The 17,150-nt window shown below is 38.4% G+C and overlaps 1 protein-coding gene across 4 annotated transcripts in view; it reads right to left on the reverse strand.

Moving 5' to 3' along the window:
• Positions 1-894: 894 nt before the first annotated feature.
• DIAPH2 (diaphanous related formin 2) overlaps positions 895-17,150 on the reverse strand; it is a 184,345-nt gene continuing 168,089 nt past the window's right edge. For all 4 annotated transcript variants that reach the window (XM_048318375.1, XM_048318376.1, XM_048318373.1 and 1 more), the window contains one exon: positions 895-5,528. In XM_048318375.1, coding sequence (XP_048174332.1) covers positions 5,464-5,528 — 65 coding nt within the window. In that variant the 3' untranslated portion in view covers positions 895-5,463. The remainder of the gene's footprint in view (positions 5,529-17,150) is intronic.

Raw genomic sequence — 17,150 nt, forward strand, 5'->3', positions numbered from 1 at the left:
AGGCACCTGCTGTTTGTTTCAGGACAAAGTCCGCCTGCAATCACCCAAAGGCAAAAAGCTTTAGGAGGATGATGGGAACCCCTGACTCCCACACTAGAAAGTCAAAAACATTTACCTAAAAAGAAGGAACAAGAATATGGTGTATGTAGGACAGCATTACTACATTTTCCTTAATCAGGACAGAGAATTTACATTTCAAGCTGGCATTTAGAAGTTTTCATTTTTTTTTGTGTTGATCCCATAAGAAAATAAACCTCCACTGCTTCCTCGTGTATCAAATAGTGCATTCCGACTGTAATTCAGTTAATTAAAAATAAAATGGTGCCTTTGACCATCCCTGGGTACATCTTTTCCACATATCAAAAGTTACTTAAGGAGGGTTGTATCAACATGGCTGCTCATATTCATCAGGGTTAAATCCAATTAGAATTTTAAGTAAGATTCAGTGCTCTCTCTCTATACTGTTGTGCAGTTCAGTCTGTTCTGGTGACATCATTAACTTGTTTAATGTGCAATACACAATTTTGAGGGCAAGAGTCTGTCGAGTTTCTGTTCTGATAAGACCATTTTGGGAATGAATTAAATAATTTGGAAAACATCAACAATAGCTGTCTGACTGTGTGTCTGTCTTAAAAATTCTATACTGAAATCCAGCCTCTTAAAATAAATATGGACCCATCGGATTTGTTCAATGATTCCCCTTTATTGGCATTTTTGTAAGAATTAAATGGTATCACCATGATTTAATGTTGTTTTTTTTTTAAATTATGTATTTTTTTTTGATTATTTGGTTTTTAAAGTCCCCCTTCATTGGAAAAGGCACCTTTTTCCCCAAATTCACAAGTCAAGTATAATTGACACCTCAGAGGAAAAAAAAGACAGAAACCCATGAAGTGACAGTAAGCTAAAATGGAATGTAATTTCAGCATGACAATTTTATACAGCAAACCCAGGCTTTGAGGTGATGGTACTCAACAGGAAATAATCATGATAATCAAGTAAAACATTGGTGCATCTACCAGAATCATGTTATGTATATCTTTATTACAGTTTTCAGAATACATGGATTAACAATGGCCAGGCTGTGATTTCATCAAATTCCTATTTTAAACATTACATACAAACACAGAGCTGTTTAAAAAATAGAAATGCATGAGTTTTGTCACCTTTTTTTATCTTTTTTTTTTTTTTTTTTTGGCATCAGGAGTCCTATGACTTCCAAAAGGGAAATCAAATGGTGCATGACAGCAGACTGAATGACCAGTAATAGGTTATTGTTCACATTCTGTGGCATATGTATCACCTCAAACAGTGCTAAAAGCACTCCAAGAACAAATCCTTCTCCTTTCCCACTCTCCCAGTGACATCAGTGGGTGCTTGCAGGACTGCAGAATGCACAGGCTCACACAACTCCCCCCCTGGAGCACAAAAACAGCACTATGTGACCTGGAGACACCTGAAGCTGAGGCATTTGGCTGCATCTGCTTTGATTTTTTTCTAAAAATTTTTTATTTACATTTTATGTGCATGCGTGGGCATGTGTGGAGATACCGCGGAAGAAGAGGTTTCTTACAATACTTATTTAAAAATGAGTAACTTGCAAGTACAGTATGGCACATCAGAGGTGGGCTGGACATTGCTGAGCACTTGTCCTGCCCGACCTTGCAGCACTTGGAAGGCAAACAGCAAAGTAGAACTCAGCCAAGCCTTGGTTTAATGGAAAAGAAGCAATTTACATACATAGGTAAGTTTGCTCCCACAGAACTATTACCAGCTTTAAATATTTACTAGCTAGATCATTCATCAGGGTAGGAAGGACTAAAGTCACCCATCAAAGCAGGATTTGCCTGAGGGATGCAAAAGCTGAACGTTGCAAAGTTTCCTTAACAAAAGCTATAGGAGGATTTCCAGAGCCAAACCTAAAACTCAGCCGGATTCTCAGAGTTTTGGGTGTTGTGGGATGAATTTAAAGTAGGTTACTAATGAATTGTGGCTTGGATAGAAACCATGAAAATACTATGTTTTTTACAGCATTTGTCTGAGGTAGTACATATACCACACACAAAAATGCAAAAATATACAGATATTCATGATTATTTGCATATTACAGAAGGGAACTATGGGAACGCTCTTGTATCTGAATTCTCAAGAAGAACAGATAATTTTAGATCACGTTTCTCATACTGACCAGAGTCAGCTAAAACCAGAACAAACGACAACAGTGTTCCTGGGAATGCTCCCTGGAGCTGTCTGCCAGTGCACTGTGGGGCACTGACCCTGTTTTGGCTCTAGCTCTGGTCTCTGATGGGATTAACACAAACATCACCGGTGTGCTGGGAAAGGCTCCCTGCTGAATCACAGACAAACATACATGACAGACCGTGTTGCACTTGATTTCTCAGTAAACTGCATAAAACTGGAGCAAAAGGAGACCAGTGCCTTTACATTTCTGATCTGTACAGCCAGGATTTCAGCAACAGATAGGTATATTTGTGTACGATTGAAACATTTCGTTCCCATGACATTTGGAGATTTAGTTCAATTCATCGCAAAGGTAAAATTATCTTCCTCTTAAATAAGCTAAGAAATGTAAACAGTGTAACATCATTAAAAAAACTCTCTCAGTACTTGTAACTGGTAAAATGTGAATGCAAACAGATGTGCTGGTATATTGTTAACGTAATGTCTCAGAGGACAGAGAGTGAAACATAATTAGCAAGAAATTTATGTATGAACCCTCCAGTGATTTTCTTTCTGGGATTACTTTGAATACAAATATAATTTAACTGATATATTTCATTTTTTAAAATTAGAAAATAAGGCAAGTGCATTTCTGAAAAAGGTGCTACTCTTCTACACTTCTAGATAAACATGTGACACCTCTGAAAATTAGATCAATAATAAAAACATTAAAAATATCTGCAATTTAATATAGACTGAAAAACTATCAAAAGACAAAGTGACCAGCATCAATTTCAGAAAATATTTTAGACTTCATAAATACGAGCACCCTATATTTACATAAATTATCTTCTAAACTAGTTTTCCTTTGAAAGACACTTTTGTTCTAACAGATATGTCCATTAAATTATATAAATGTTTCAAATATGAAAAAAATAGTAGTAAAATAGAAGCATCAGATGATGTTGTTATTTCGGATTTGCCTTTTTTTCCTAAGATTTGGTTGTTGAAAATCTGCAGCCAGCTTTCACAGAGCTTTCCAAACAAATATAACCCATGGAAATGAAAAAACTTGTGCACTAATAATTACTGCTATCGTATAAAGATTCTGTGGAGAGCTTTTGAGTTTTCACTTACAAAGATTATACCAATACTTGTAAATCCCAGCAAAATGCTAATTTCAAAATCGGAATTCTAAGACACTATTGATTTATAGAGACATTATGAACCTAATCCTTTAAACTGGCTTTGTACATTAAGCACGTTTTTATAACTGTAAATTTAATAGTTCCATTTAAAGAAGCAATGCTTCAATATAAGGCTGATGTTGACCTTGCACAAAACAGGATATAATTCTTTTTAGCTCTTACTAATAAACAAGGAGACAGAATCCTGTTGCATGCTTTTTTTTCCTTTTTGTTTTGTTTTGGTTTTTTTTGGTTTTATTTTTTTTCCTGAAGTACCATACAACTCTTCAGTTTGTTACTAAAACCCCCAAACAGTTTAGGGAGAGTATTTAGTTGACAGCAAGCATTTCACTAGGCTTCAGTGGTATTCCTATGTTTAGAGCTATGGGCAAACCCCCTGTATTCTTTGAAGACAAGTTCTGAAGAAAAAAAAAAAAAATTTCAATACTAGATTGAAAAGGAGCTGTATCTTTTCTTACAATAACTGGATATGTAGTTTGAAATTGTGAGAATTTATCCCAAACTAGTCTGATAGTTTTAAGAGTATCTCACCAGAGAAGCAAAAAATCTACTGTACAAAGATGCTTGGCTCAAGCAGTAGTGCAAAGATCCACTGCCCCAGGAGCAAACCTCCAGAGCAAGCAGTGTGTGCACAGAAACCACGTGACACCTCACCTTCCAAACAGTCTTTACAGAACACTAAAAAAAACCCCAAGTTCCCCATAACACCAGGCAACAAAAGTATTCATAATAATTTCACCAATCAGTGATACGCATTAATAATTTGAGAACAAGTGCCAGCTACTACAGAGCATCCTGATTCTTTAAAAAACATCATAGCTCAGCAACTTATGCAGTAGATCCACTGGAATTCCACTTCAAAGCCTCCACCCCATCAAGGTGGACCTTCAGTGAACGGGGTGGTGCAGCCTGGCCTGACCCCAGCCAGGCTGGACATTCCCCTGGGGACAACGGGGCTCCCCAGGGAGTGGCAGAACAAAGTGCCAGCTGCTCAGCTGGCTGCTCACCTGAGGAACTGCAGTGCAAGGGCCTGGACACAAAGGGGAATGGGAGGAGCTTCCCAAAAATCAGCCTGCTGCAGTCATTGGTCACTGCTAGCCAGTGCTCCAGGTAGAAAATTTGTTGTTAGCTGCTAAACTCTCAGCACTAAAATCCACCAGTGGCGATCCCGCTACATATTTTACCTGAGAAACGGAGGAAAAACTCAGAGGCAGTTCTGAAAAACTTCATGATGTAGCTTGTCTCTAAAAATCTACACACAGGAATTTTAGCATCATCAAAACAGGACAATCATATTTTCCCCCAAATATCTTTATAAAGAATATATAAGTGCACAATTAGAAAAATCCCACCTTAGATACAGTTAAAAACATATTCTGCCCTTGATATCATTTTGGAAAAATCCTATGCTCTGTTTTATTTGATTTTTTTTTTTTTCTTTTTAGCAGTGATAAGTAACTACACATCATCGTATCACCAAAAGTGTAGATATGTGGTATATCCTACTGGCAGCTAAAACAGCTGAATCCACCAGGCTTTACACTGAGATAAGGTTTTCAGCAACCTCACTGGGGCTATGTGTTGCTTTTTTATGGTTACAAAAAAGATTCTGATAATGTAGACCAGCTCATCTCTGAATTTATTAACATACAATTTTATTATTTTTTCCTTTCATGTTCAAATCAGAACTGCAAATGGAATCCACGGCTGTACTCTTCCAACAGAACTGTATTTTCTTACCCATATAAAACAGAACCTAGAAATCCCCAACTCCTTTCATGTGAGTTGCCAGCTTCAACAAAAAGGGGGGCAAAAAAAGAGAAAGAACGTAAGAAAATAAGATATATACCCTACTGTTTAACACTGTTTACAGATCTTGGTAGTTGGGGTAATAAGATACAGTATGTGGATTTTTTTAGCAACAGCTTTAAAATTACATATTTTTACACCGTCTCATTTAATCAATACCAGCATTCCTCTATGATCATTGCCAATTTGGATGATAAACTCTTTCCAAAGCATATCCATTTCATTGTAAATAAAACAATTCATTAATTCTTTGGCATCAGAAGAATCATACAGCTGCAATTGCTCCATTGTGTCGAGAACGAGACCTTTCCAAAGTTACTCGTTTGTTATCTGTAACAAAAAGAGAGGAAAAAACAAATCACCACGAGATTTGAAACACGGATAATGCAATGTCAAGAGGTTTTCAAACAGCCCTGAAAATCATTCCGAATGATATGTAAATAAGTAAGTAGGAGACTGGATCAGAGAAGTTTCACACTGCAGCTGCCAGACTGAGTTCAAGATTCTGCAATCAGCAATAAATTACTTTCTTGATCAGAGAAGCTGGGTGATAAAAGCATTAGGAGAATCCTGAAACACAGTCCCCTTGGAAACAGCACACAATAAATAATATTCTGGGTAAAAATCTTTCAAATTTTATAAATAATTTATGCACAGAATCTCTGGAAAAATACATTTCAAGTTTCATGGGAATGCACTGACCAGTGCAGTGGTGAAAACCTGGGAGATGCTCCAAGTCTAAAAGCCCAAACACCGCTCACTGTAATTTGGTAGAGAGTTAAAAATAGAACAATTAAATCAGCCACTTCCTAAGCATTTCCTGATTGTGCAATGTGAACAACTTTTAGTATAAAATATTACTTAATAATTACTGCAATGAATAATAAATATGTCTCTATCACAGGAAAACAATCACCAAGTACCAGCCACGCTCCTAAATGCCTTCACAATAAAATTTTAAAGCAGTGAATACACACACACACACACACACACAGGGACAGAAGATTAACCCCCACTTAGAGTTCTGCAGGTTTGCATCTTTCTTTTTCACAATGAGTTCCTGCCATGCAAACTTTTTGGGTTTTTTTGGGGTTTTTTTGGTGGCTGCTTCCTTTTGACCTTGCCTTATCCTCTTCCCTCACGTCCCGTTCAGGTGCTGCTCTGCATCACTTCAGTCCCTACATTGCTGCAGCACCAGGATGTCCCAAAATCCTCCTGGAACTTTTCCATAGGACTGGAATATCATAAAGAAGTCACTTCAGAAGCAAAACATCTGCCAGGCACACTGCAGGCACTCAGGTTTCCTCAGCTTCTCCCAAAGATTCAGCTCCCTCTGCTTGCCCAGCCCACCCCAGCCTGTGCCACGCTGAGGTTTGGGCACAGAGCTTGGGACCACAACACGTCTGGGGGTACAAACACAACCTGGAAACTCTTCCTGACTGGGAAGGGGACTGGGCACTGCAATGGGCTGCCCCAGGAGGTTGTGGAGTCTCCATCCTCAGAGATATCCACCCCTGTCCTGGACAAGCCAACCAGCCCGAGCAGAGGGGGTGGCCAAGGTGACCTCCAGAGGTCCCTTCCAACCTCAGTCACTGCACACTCCGCTCTAACCCAGCAAAGCCAGAAACGGGCCAAGCAATTAAATAAGACAAAGAAAGTCATCTCTGTGATCTGATTCTGGACAAAGAACAGAGGCTGCCCATGGAGACTGCACGGCTCTCTTTCCCCTGCTCAATGGAAGTGTCTCCAATGCTACGGGGAATTAACGGCTCCTTTAGCAAGATTATTAGTTCTTTTTATAGTTCTGCCTTGCCTCCTTTTCCTAATGAATCTAGCCATGCATAAAGTATTCAAATTACCCTAAGTCAATCTGTTTTGCATGGGAATAAATCTCTCCACTGGTTGCAGTGTCACTAAGCACTGGCAATTACAGCACAAAAGAAGGGAAGTCATCAACTCAAATGTGCTGCCGCTCCTCCAAGACTAAAGAGTCCAGTGATACCTGCTCTCAGTGGGGACAAGTGCCTTCAACACCAGACTATTTCTTGATAAAATTTCAAGCCCATCAACTCTACAGGTTAAAAACAGATTAAGAAAGTCTAAGAACTGTTGCTTTTTGGTGGGGTTTTTTGTTGTCGTTGTTTGGTTTTTTGTTTTGTTTCTGTTTTTTTTTTTTTTTTAATTTATTTTCTCCTTTCAGTTTTTTTCCATCGTAGTAGAGACAAACATTTTCTGCAAGTGACAGTTCAACTTCTCCTGTAATTGCACAACTGGGCTGGGACCTTGGGAAAACACAAAACCACAAAACAAAATCATAAAACAATATCATTTCCTTCTTCAGGTAATAACAAAGTATTTCCTTAATACCTATGTGTTAAGTTAGAACAAAGGGTTTCATATTAGATATGAAACTAGATTGGGCTGGCATTTCAAGTTACTTGAGCAAGAATTTTGAAAAATCATTAAATTTATATCACTTTCCACATGCACATTCAGTTATCTCCAACATCTGTATTTACCTTTTTTATGTAACAGACCACATTGAATACAACACAAAGCAAGTCTGGCTTCTAAACATGACTGACTATTCTGGCATAAAATTAACTATAACATCAATAAACGGTAAAACTATTTCCTTGTATTATGGGGGGATGGAGAGGGAAAATAAGAGTAAGTTAAAAGTAGTTAAAATGAAGTAAAAAATCATTGTCCAAAGGCTCAGGTGTACACTGGAAACATGCAAACACGACTAGAAAACACGGTAATCGGTTCTGTGTGTACCAGCCAGGCCTACTGGTTAACCCCACCCACAGGGGAGAAAATGTTATTTCTCACTTTAATCTTAGAAGTCCATTTCTTTTACAAGCAGGCACACCCACGCTGCTCCTGTTACAGACATTATAATCTATCTCTGAAGTGAACACACGACCTTAAAAGTGGCCTCTCAATCTGCTGAATGGATCTTTTCTTAGAGCAGCGAAAGGTAGAACAGTGAAGGATTAAAATGGAAAACAAAGCAGATTTTTGTATCACAAATTCACCTTTGTCTTTTAGCTAGCTGGATCAGATGAAAATGAAGTAAATATAAAATTAAATGCTGAGAAATCAAATCAGCAGTTCCTTTTTAGTACACATAACCCTGGAATGCAATGGTGACCATGCAAACTTTGCACCCCCACTGGAAGCAATAGATGGACTTTGTTATAAAAACAATTCCTTGCTCAAGTCTTGCACTCAGCATAGTACCAAGATGGGAATAAACCCTGCAAAATGTATTTCTCCTTTCCTTAATGCTCCTCCATTAGCTCTGTTATTAAACGAGAAGTCTCAATAGCTGCCACAGATTTATTAACTCAGTGGTTGTTACCAACATAGAACTCAGTTACAGGAGGAGAAAAATAAATGGTACTTTGCAAACTGCAGTACTAAGATTAAGTCACTTTTTCATTTCATTTTCTTCTTATCCACTCTTCCAGGTAGTAACTTTATGCTCTCCTAATTATAAACCCTATTTTTTATGAGCAATCAATGCTAATAATAATATAGATGTTGTGCAGTCAAATGGACTGGTCATGACACTGAGATACCTGATAATGGAAAAGACAGAGTCTATAAAACCATACCTCAAAGGTACCTAATTGGAATTCACATTATCCTGTAACAAGAAATAAAGTTCTCTTACATCATTATCTCTCAGTCCTGATATTAAAATTATAAATGTATTACAAACTGTTGCCTTGGGCTTGGTACCTTACTTGGCTCCTTTTTCCCCTCCTGAATAACCTCCCCAAGGTGAAAGAATTGACCTTTCCACAGCTGACAATAATAATAAAAGCTGTTTAGTGCTCAGAGAAAGGAGGTACTGGTTTGACTTGCCTTGAAAATTCTCAGCAATTAATAATATATTTAAAATCTCATCTTTTTGAAACAGTTTTGACTATGCAAAAGAGACAGAAATGCACACTGTAAGGGAATTTGTATGGCCCGTGCCTTTGGGAATCAATGAAAGCCTTTACATCAAACATTTATTTCTTCATTCATGTAAAATCTTGTTCACTAGGAAATCCTACTGAAACACATCTTGTTTTCATGAGCAACCAGAGGAAAAATACTCATGCAGTCCCAAGCACTGCAGCAAGTGCCATAGAAAACAGGGAAAACAGTCAGAAGAGCAAGACAATTTCCTACAGGTATGGAATGATTACAGAAGAAATGAGTAAATTACCAATTTAAGTAAGTTTTAAATGGATGAACTGTCACAACAGATGGATTCCAAGGATCAAACAGTTCATCTGTAATAATGATGATGTTGGCATTTACTCTACAGGAAAAAGTGAAAACCTGAGCTTTACAAGTGCCACTTTTTTCTGATCAGGACAACTAAATATTTTCTCTCTAGTATCATTGATTAAAACTGTGACAAGTTAGGTTAAATTCAACTCACTTGAGCCTGGGTAGCCTCCAGTTTTCTCCCTGAGCTACCCAAGCACAGGGGAAACCAAAGCCAACTTCTCATGTGCTGTAACAGCACATTACTAACTCCTTGAAGGAACAACCCTGGACAAAACCCACTATTATTATTATTATTATTATTACTATTTTTATTATTATTTTCCTTTATGGACTGCAGGCACCTTCATCAGCTTTAGCTTCCCAAAAATGAAAGGTAAATCTTTTTGGAAAATGGAATTGATAGAACCTAAGGCAGAAGCAGAACTGGTCCAGAGTAAACCAGCAGGGAAGTCCATCCATACCTAGCACTCTTCAGCAGCTCAGCACTGCCTGTGGTACTGCCTGGCCTGTCCCTCTGACATTACTGGGGATCCCAGCTGAGAAAAAGCCAGGAAAGGAAATTAAGAGCTTCAAAACTGCTGTTGCTGTCTGGAGCAAAACCCTTTTTGAGAGAAAATGGCTCTCCTAACCTCAATTCTGTTATGATTCAGTCCATCTCTGTAACATCTGATTTCAAATTGATCTTTCAGAATGTATGGCCTATATAGAAAAAAAATAGCAATAAGGTAAGAATCAGTTATGGGAGAAATAGAGCCAAAATAGTTCAGAAATAGCTCTTTTCAAGAGATTGTTCTTGCCAAGAGATGAAACAAGCAAATAAAACACTTTTCTAACTGGGCTAAGGGAAATTGTACAGTTAATATGTTTTTTATTAATTGTTAAGTATTCAATCCACTCTTATTTCAACCTAAACAGGCACCCTACACATGCCTGGCAAAATCTGATCTACACAGACCCTTTATGACCATCACACTGGGGCATCTGGCATTCACTTGGATTTGATATTTGTGTAACCAAAAATGAGAGCAGATCGAGAGGTCCAACATTCCCGTTCTCAGCTTTTTTTTTTTTGCTAAACAGAGTCTCAAATTCTTGACAATCAAACTTAAATGGCAGCTAAAAAGGTTATTTTAGCATCAGTTTCAAAGAAAACATTGAGATTTCAAGCAAACCCTGGAGCTGTAAGGTCAAATTCTATAAATCCTGGTTTATTTTGGTTTAGGTCAAGACTTTCACGTGAAAGCTGAGTGGTAACCTGGGTTTATAAATGTTATGACTGAGAAACAGGAACTTACCCTTAGGCCAAAGAAAGAGCAGGTTTTTGGTGTTTGCTTTTTTTTTTTTTTTTTTTAAAAGCCCCCAAAATCAAGATAGCGCAGCTGAACACATTAATTATAAAGGCATCATTTGTTGACCTTACAATAATTTAAAAAATACGTTCCTGGCCTGGTTACCGGGATATTTACAGATATATTGACCTGTAAGGCGTTAAGGAGTAGGAAAAGGTTTTAGAAGAAATAAGGAGGAGGAAAAAGCACAAAGGAGAATTGCAGCACTTAAAAGGACGTCTCTGAAGACTGAATGGTTCCTCCTCAGGTAAAAAGCAGCAACACACATCTCCTGAGTTATCTGCAGGAGTCAGGAGTGTCGTGTTCTGTTCATAAATAGTGGCTTCAAAGCTGTGAAGTCATTTAGGTAACACACAGCACCTTCATTTTAAGGTTTCCAGACTATTCTGCATGAACCATTTCTCGTGGAGAAGATATGTGGCTGTTTGGATTCTCTTCAGCTTGCTAAATAGATTTGTTAATACCCACAAGCGCTGTACTACAGAAGCAGGTCTAAAATACAGAGAGTTAAAGAATTTAAGCCCTGACACAAAAGAGTTTTACTCAGATTAAAAGGGAACAAAGACACGTCTAATCTTTGTGCTGCCACTCAGACCCAGCTTGCTGGGCACTGTTAATTGTAGCCTTTGAGTCGTATGAAAATGCAGAACACCAGTAGAAAACCCATTTGTTTATGTCCTGTGTGCTAGACACAAAAATGCTTTAAAATGGAATATTGTGGGACATTTTAATGCTAAGTGGCATGTGTGATGACATTTACCAGCTCAGCGCAATCCAGCTGTGACCACAGTCATTACAGCATGGCAGCACAATAAAAGTCACACTTCTGCAACCAGAATTGAGGATATTGGCCATCTGTATCATAATTCCAATAAAGAAATAAATACTTACCCTATTTAGAGATGAAGTTTAGTATTTGTAGGATGAAAATGGATTTGTAAACCCTATTTTCAAGTAATCAGTTTAAAGTAAATTTTACAATTGCTTACTCTGGGCCTTAAGATTTCAAAACAACCCAAAAAACAAAGAAAGAATTGGCCCAGTAAGATAAGAATCCCTAAACCTTAAAATGATCTATTAAATATTTTAATTTAACTTTGCTTTCTTTGTTAATAGCACCACTCGGGATGTGCAGTGAAAGCTCTTCCACAAGAGTTGCAATGGAAAAGCCTTAGCAGGAGACAACACATGCCTGCCTCAGGGGTTACAAGACAAATCAATCTATTTTTCTCCTTTCCTCCAAGGGTAATTGGCCTTTAAAATTACAGAGAAAAATAGGCCTTCATGTCAGTACAATGCAGGCACATATACAGCCATTTCCCATTTCTTTTTCAGTTTGAATTCTCAGCTGAGAAGTAAACTTATAAAGGTGGGAAAATAAAAAGAAGATGAAGAGGAACGATTGCATCAGTTCAAATCCCCTCCAATAACAAGCACCACTGTGACCAGCATTTGAGGCTGGAATTGACTGAAACCTGCTAAGAATTGCTGCCGTTTTCCTAGGCAGTAATTTTTTATTCTTGATTGTGACAAAATTTCCTCAAATTTTTGTGACAGTCTGTACCACCGGCGTTCACGGAGATTTATCACAGAATTTAGCTAAACTGAGGAGTTATAATTATTGGTTCATTTCCCACAAAATCTTACAAAGTAATACTGATTTTTACCTCATTCTTATGAAATTGGCTTTTTCAAGGAGCAATCATGGCTATGAATATCCCGACAATCCTTCTGCTGTGCTGTACACATAATCACGTAGAAACTCAGTTCCAGCCTTTGAATACTGTTAAATTGTATACAGTGCATTTAAATTGGCTAATAAATTGTTTCATAGCAGTGAAACCCCGATGACAGTCTTCTCAGTTTTCTGATTGCTATTAAATCTGATTTGCAATACATTAATCATATCATGCTTTTAATAAGAGATTGTCATGTGAAAATATTTCCCAGTGCATAAAGAGGAGTAATCAGCTAAGCTACAACTGATATATAAAAACAAGAACGAAGTTGAAAAAAGTCAAAACAACTTAGTGTTTTAAAAACAGAACTAATATTCCCTCGAAACAGAGTATGGAAACCACTAAAGCTTTCATGTGAACTCGCTCACTGGGAGTGTGTGTACAGGTGTAAAGCAATTATTAGACTTGATATCTGAATGAACTCAGGTTCCCATTAGAGCCTGAATGCTTCAATGACCCTATTATTTTCCTTCCAATGCTCCCAGACCTGATCAACTTAATTATTCTGACTAGTGAAACATTTAGGACATGAACGTACGATTTGTTTTAAGCCAAATGAGACAAAAGAAAGTACTTCATAAAACAACTCAAGAATAGAATAAGACACGTGATATGATGTCGAATCCAGCAAGGTCAGGACTAAGTAACAGTAACAAAGAAAGAAAGATCCATGGCAATAAAACTACATTTATTCAGGTATGTTTTCCCTTGAACCTCTCATCTGTAACCTCCCCTGTATAGTGAAAAGATTTAGCTTATGAATCAGAAGGGTGAAGCAAATTTCAGAGAGTATATGAATTATCTGCTTCAGCACTGAGAGAATCCAAATCTTGCAACACAGAGGTTGTGATTCTTCTTTCATGACTGCACACCCACTTTTAGTAATTGTCCAAAAGTAAAAGTAGAGCCTCTACTATAAAAGACTTCACGTCAGAGAGGACAGATTTGCTGATGTGAAAGATGTGTTTCCCTGTTTTAATTGTCCCTACTATTTCACTGCTAAGGACAAGCGTGTGACACTGCAAGAAACACGTATTCACATTTTAAACAGATTTGTCAGATGCTAATACCCTGTATTCTTCATCAATAATGTAATTTAAAATGGCTTCCAAAATGTCCTATTCCCAGCTCCCCTATTAACACTTCCACTCCTACAATTTGTACTTGCTTTGAAAGTGAGTTGACTGTAAGGTTACAAACCAGGACAAGGAGATAAAGACAGTAATAGGTTCTGACCTTGAAGCACACAGGGAGCCCCGAAGTTCGCATCCTCTCATCCCACTGCACTTGTCCTTAAAAGAATCAGGCTGACACCCAAGTGGTCCCCTGCCCCTCGCCTCCCCCCACTAATGAGCTGGAATGGCTGCTGAGCCTGCACTAAACATGTTTCTGTCCAGCCACATTGCCATCACTTCCCCATCCAGTCTGATACTTTCAAGGAGGAAGGAAGTCGCCAGAGACCAGCACCAGCTTGTGCTGAAGGCACTTCTTGACATCAGCCTTCACTTCGCACTTCAAACGGAAGGATTCGATTTGACAAAACACACAAAGTCAGGAGAGAAGGCTCCTCACCTCCTCTCCGAAACTGCCTGATAGAAGTCAATACCAATTCCTTCCCAAAGTTACACTCAAAAGCTGACAGATGAAAGTCAAAGGGGAAGCTTCCCACTATTCCTTCCAAGATTTTATTAAAGAGCGGCATAGGGACGCGCTCGCCTCGCCAGGATCAGCCCACCTGCACTGCTCGTTCCTCTGTCAGCAGCTCCAACACTGCAGCCACATCTCCCATGCACAACTGCTTTGGTGTCTGCATAGAGCATGAAAGTAATGGGCTCAAAGACAGTGAGGAAAGGGAAAGCTCTCCTTGCTCAAAAAGAAATTCTTCCAAAACAGGAGTTGGCTAACACTCCTGAAAAGCAAGTATTTCCTCCTGGTTCATGTAAACTAGTTTTTCTCCATGCCCAGACAATGACAATATTCCTTGTAGCCTGCAAAAGTCAGTCTCCTGTATTTTTGATGCATCAGAAAAAAGTTCTCTTTATCTATAAATGTATATATATATAAAACCCACTCTGCAATAACTTGTAGCCTACATGTAAAATGAAATATTTTAAATAATACAATAAAGGCAGAATATCCATAATTATTTTTTGATTAAATAAAATACCAGCATTTTTTATTCATGGCTAGGTTAACATTTACAATTCAGCACTTTGCAATATTTAAATGGAATTGAATATGCTATGAGAAAACTTAAAACTACATCACTCCTGTATGACTGGCTGGCACAGGCCACGGTCTTCTGTGCCCATCTGCATTTTACCAGAGAACATGAAAGAAAAGCCCCTGTTCCAGCCTGGCAAGATGATCTCACCACCCCCTGTTACCTCTCTGCACACCCCAGCTGAGAATAACTTGATCCTGAAAGTGACTTTTAATCTATATTATTTGCATGTGCAGGTTATGTGAATGTGAAGCTGTTACTTATTAAAATAATTCATACAAGAAAGTAATTTGGACTACACATGGCAGGCTCTGAGGTAAAATATAATAACTTTGAAGAACTTAGGAGTCTAATTTCTTTCTTGGCTGAGCACGGACAACTCCATTATGATTCAACGTGCGAACCCCGTGCTCACATAAAGCAGAATTTGACCCTTTATGTTCATATAAAGAATGAAAGTCCAGAGGCAGTTACTGCTGGGAGAGGGCAACAAGGTGTCCCTAAATAGCTCAAAATAGTTTTATTTATCAATGCTTGCATCTGAGGAGTGTTATTTAACGTGCTGCTCCAAATCCTGACCAAGACGAGTCAGACATTCGCTGAGTCCTTCTCTCCTGGCACAGTGGGATGAAGCCAGGCCACTCCTTCAGCTCACACAACCCATGGGAATGGAAAGCTTGAAGAAGGATATTCCCATTCACCTGGGCTGCAGGGGAAGCAGCAACACCACCTCTCATAGAGATGCTCAGGAAGAGTTTGGAATTTAAACTCTGCTCTCCACTCTCCTCCAGACTGAAGCAAGATCAAAGGATAAGGCAAGGGGAGCTTGGCTGTGTCTGAGAGAGCAGAACAGGCTCAGAACAGGTCACTGCTGAGAGTGCAAAAACGAGCAAGTCATCTGGGGACAAATCCTGGCCTCAAGCATCTCCTGAACACACAGGACCTGACTGGCTAATCAGGATGAGGCTTGCTGGGTAATCTTTGTCACTGTCACATGGAAGAGACTTCAGAATCCCCCATCACCTCTTAGGTACCTTTAGACTCAAAAATAATGCTTTGTGCCACAAAATAAACATTATTTTTCTTTCAAATTTTGTTCCCATTTAGAGATCTAGTTTACAGCCCCACTCCAAAGCTAGTTTTACCATACAAACAGGGAAATTACGAATTTGAGTGAAAGAAAACAAACAGGAGTTTCTCTCTGGGGTGGGAGAGAGTAGGAACTTACACAAATTTTGCTGCTGGATGACATGATTAGGAAAATACATCCTTAGTGCCACTAAAATCACATTAATCCATCAGATATTTTTTGCCTAAAGCTGGTAATGTCCTTTAGAATTACGTTTTGCTGTATATAAACACTTGTAACTACAAGCTCCTTCTATCTCATCTGAGGGAATATTTTTTCATGCTTGAACTCGTTTCATCTCCAGAAATAACAAAGTCAGTGTGTTAATAGTTTACACCTATTTGGGATTCACTGGGCACGGTGGCCTTTTAACCATCAGCCATCCCTTCCTTGTGCTTTCTCAGAACTCCCAAAGCCAAGGATCCTGTTTGCTTTTAAAGGCAAATCAATGAAACCATGAGCAGCTTGGCCATTGTGCACAGAGCTGAGTGACTCAGAGTGCAGAGCTCACAATGAAAAGCCCATTTTGTTGAATTAAACGTTTGATCGAAGGACATGGTACCTTTTCTGTTTGTATCCTCTTTAAATAGATGTTCTAGACAGAATTTTCTATAAAAGAGGGCTGAGACTTTGCTGCACTTTGATAATTCCTACTGCTGTCCAAATACTTCTGCACTGGATACTCAAGGAAACAACTATGTAAACTTACAGGGAAAAATAAGACATTTTTGATGCTCTTAAAGTGCTTCATCAGCTGTTTATCAAAAAACCCAGAAAGAGGTCAGCAAACTTCTCCAATCTTCCAACCTAATATTTCAATAGAAAATAGCAAGAAGCTGCAATAGTAAATAAAAGAGAGGCTGTATTTCAGCTTAACAACTTGACTTGCATGTTTTCTAGGCCTTGGATGCAGAAAGCCGTCTCTAGAGACTTTTTTGGTGAGGATGGGAACTTTTTAAAATATGGGGTTGTTTTAATTCTATGAAATTCACATCTGTGATTTTGGAATTTCCTACTCAGCACTAGCAGAAAAGCAAACTGTAGATGAAACATTTTCAAAAGGTTTACTACAAAGTTTGTTACATAGACTTTTTTTTTTTTTCATAAACTATGCAAATCTGGCTACTTACATTCCAAGAGCTCTACTGACTCAGTTTAAGGCAAATAACTATTTCACAGAACAGCATGCTTGCAGAGGGCTGAAAATGATATCTCAGT

The sequence above is a fragment of the Corvus hawaiiensis genome, chromosome 14, assembly GCF_020740725.1.
Source record: "Corvus hawaiiensis isolate bCorHaw1 chromosome 14, bCorHaw1.pri.cur, whole genome shotgun sequence".
Classification (NCBI taxonomy): Eukaryota; Metazoa; Chordata; class Aves; order Passeriformes; family Corvidae; genus Corvus; species Corvus hawaiiensis.